General features: G+C 36.3%; 1 protein-coding gene across 1 annotated transcript in view; it reads left to right on the forward strand.

The window, feature by feature from the left end:
• Positions 1-76: 76 nt before the first annotated feature.
• faap24 (FA core complex associated protein 24) overlaps positions 77-1,528 on the forward strand; it is a 14,756-nt gene continuing 13,304 nt past the window's right edge. Inside the window, exon 1 of the mRNA XM_015026519.1 lies at positions 77-286. Within this exon, the coding sequence (XP_014882005.1) occupies positions 184-286 (103 nt within the window). The 5' untranslated portion in view covers positions 77-183. The remainder of the gene's footprint in view (positions 287-1,528) is intronic.

Below are 1,528 nucleotides of genomic sequence, written 5' to 3' on the forward strand. Positions count from 1 at the left end.
CGGAGAAATTTTCGACTGTTTCACATTCCATTCCAACAGATGGCGCTAATGTACGTGTACGTTGCTATCAACATCAACTAAAAAAAAAGAAGAAGAAATATTCCTTGGGGATGATGAGAGGTGGTTGAAAATAAGCCGAAGAGACTTCAACAGGTTTACAACATTTAGTCAGTGTTTGGCAGTATGGATCCAAAAGCAGATGTCTTGGTGAATTCAGATCTTCCGTACGGACATATTCTTTGCCATGAAAAATGGAGGACTTCGTCTCTTCTTCAGGCCCTAAAAGGTTAAAAGCTTTTTTTTTTTTTTTTTTTAACTTTTGTTACTTTCAGCGGCGAGCACTGAATGTCAGACATGACTGAGAGCCAGTACACAGTTTGAGAACAGAAATCTGTATTTGATTCTCCTTGACGTTTTATGACAGAACAATGAGAAAAGTGCAGGCTTAAAGGGCTATAGGACTAAACACATTCTCTCCAAAACAAGGATGGCTTATTAAGTTTGTGAACTTCTAGAGCAGGGGTGCCCAAAGTCGGTCCTCGAGGGCAGGTGTTGGGTCGATCCGCGTTTCCTCATCAGATGAGGTCTTGTGCGAATTTCTGTTCCCCTGTGAAAATTTGTTCCCCCTGTGTCGGGAGCGCGCATTGCAGCCAGAGAGGATCTGGCTATTTTTATGACGCTTCTGATCGATTTCTCGGTAAAAACTACTCATATAATCATGTCAATGTTGTGACTTTCAGTTTAATCGGCAGCTATTAAAATAAAAAATAAATAAATAAACAAGGTCTTCTGTGGAGATCTTTTTTACTCTGTTTTGTGTTATTTTAAACGCGAAGAGAATCGATTTTTTTTTTCAACTTTTCTCTTAAGCCTGACAAATAAAAGTCAGTCAACAAATACAGGTTTCCAATACGTAGTGTGCATTTATAATTTTTCATTTCTTAAAACAGGATGGAAGCTGGCTGATAGCAGAGCACAAAAATAAAGACTTCCTGAAAAGATCAGAGTGTAGACTTTTTGTTAAATCCCATTCTAATGTAAAATATGACAGATTACTGAATTAAGGAAATGTCTAGTATACTATCACACATAACTTTTGAGAATTTGGAAACAGTTGCTTTTTATTTCCCAAAGTTATGGGGGGAGAAGAGGAGAGAATGGATATTTCAGCTGCCAGAAATAATCTGTTCCCCCTCTAAAAAATGTAAACAAATTAATGTACCTGCACGTCTTTAACTGTGTTCATTCCTCTCATCATCAACAACAAATCCTGTATCAGAAATGAAAAATTATAAATGCACACTACGTGTTGGAAACTTGTGTGTGTTGACTGACTTTTATTTGTCAGGCTTAAGAGACAAAAGTTGGAAAAAGATTGATTCTCTTCGTGTTTAAAATAACACAAAACAGCGTAAAAAGACCTCCACACAAGACCTTGTTTATTTATTTATTTTTTTATTTTAATAGCTGCCGATTAAACTGAAAGTTACAACACTGACATGATTATATGAGTAGTTTTTTTTTTTTT

Source organism: Poecilia latipinna, unplaced genomic scaffold (assembly GCF_001443285.1).
Source record: "Poecilia latipinna isolate Pla-1442-1.1 unplaced genomic scaffold, P_latipinna-1.0 Scaffold4951, whole genome shotgun sequence".
In the NCBI taxonomy this organism is placed as follows: Eukaryota; Metazoa; Chordata; class Actinopteri; order Cyprinodontiformes; family Poeciliidae; genus Poecilia; species Poecilia latipinna.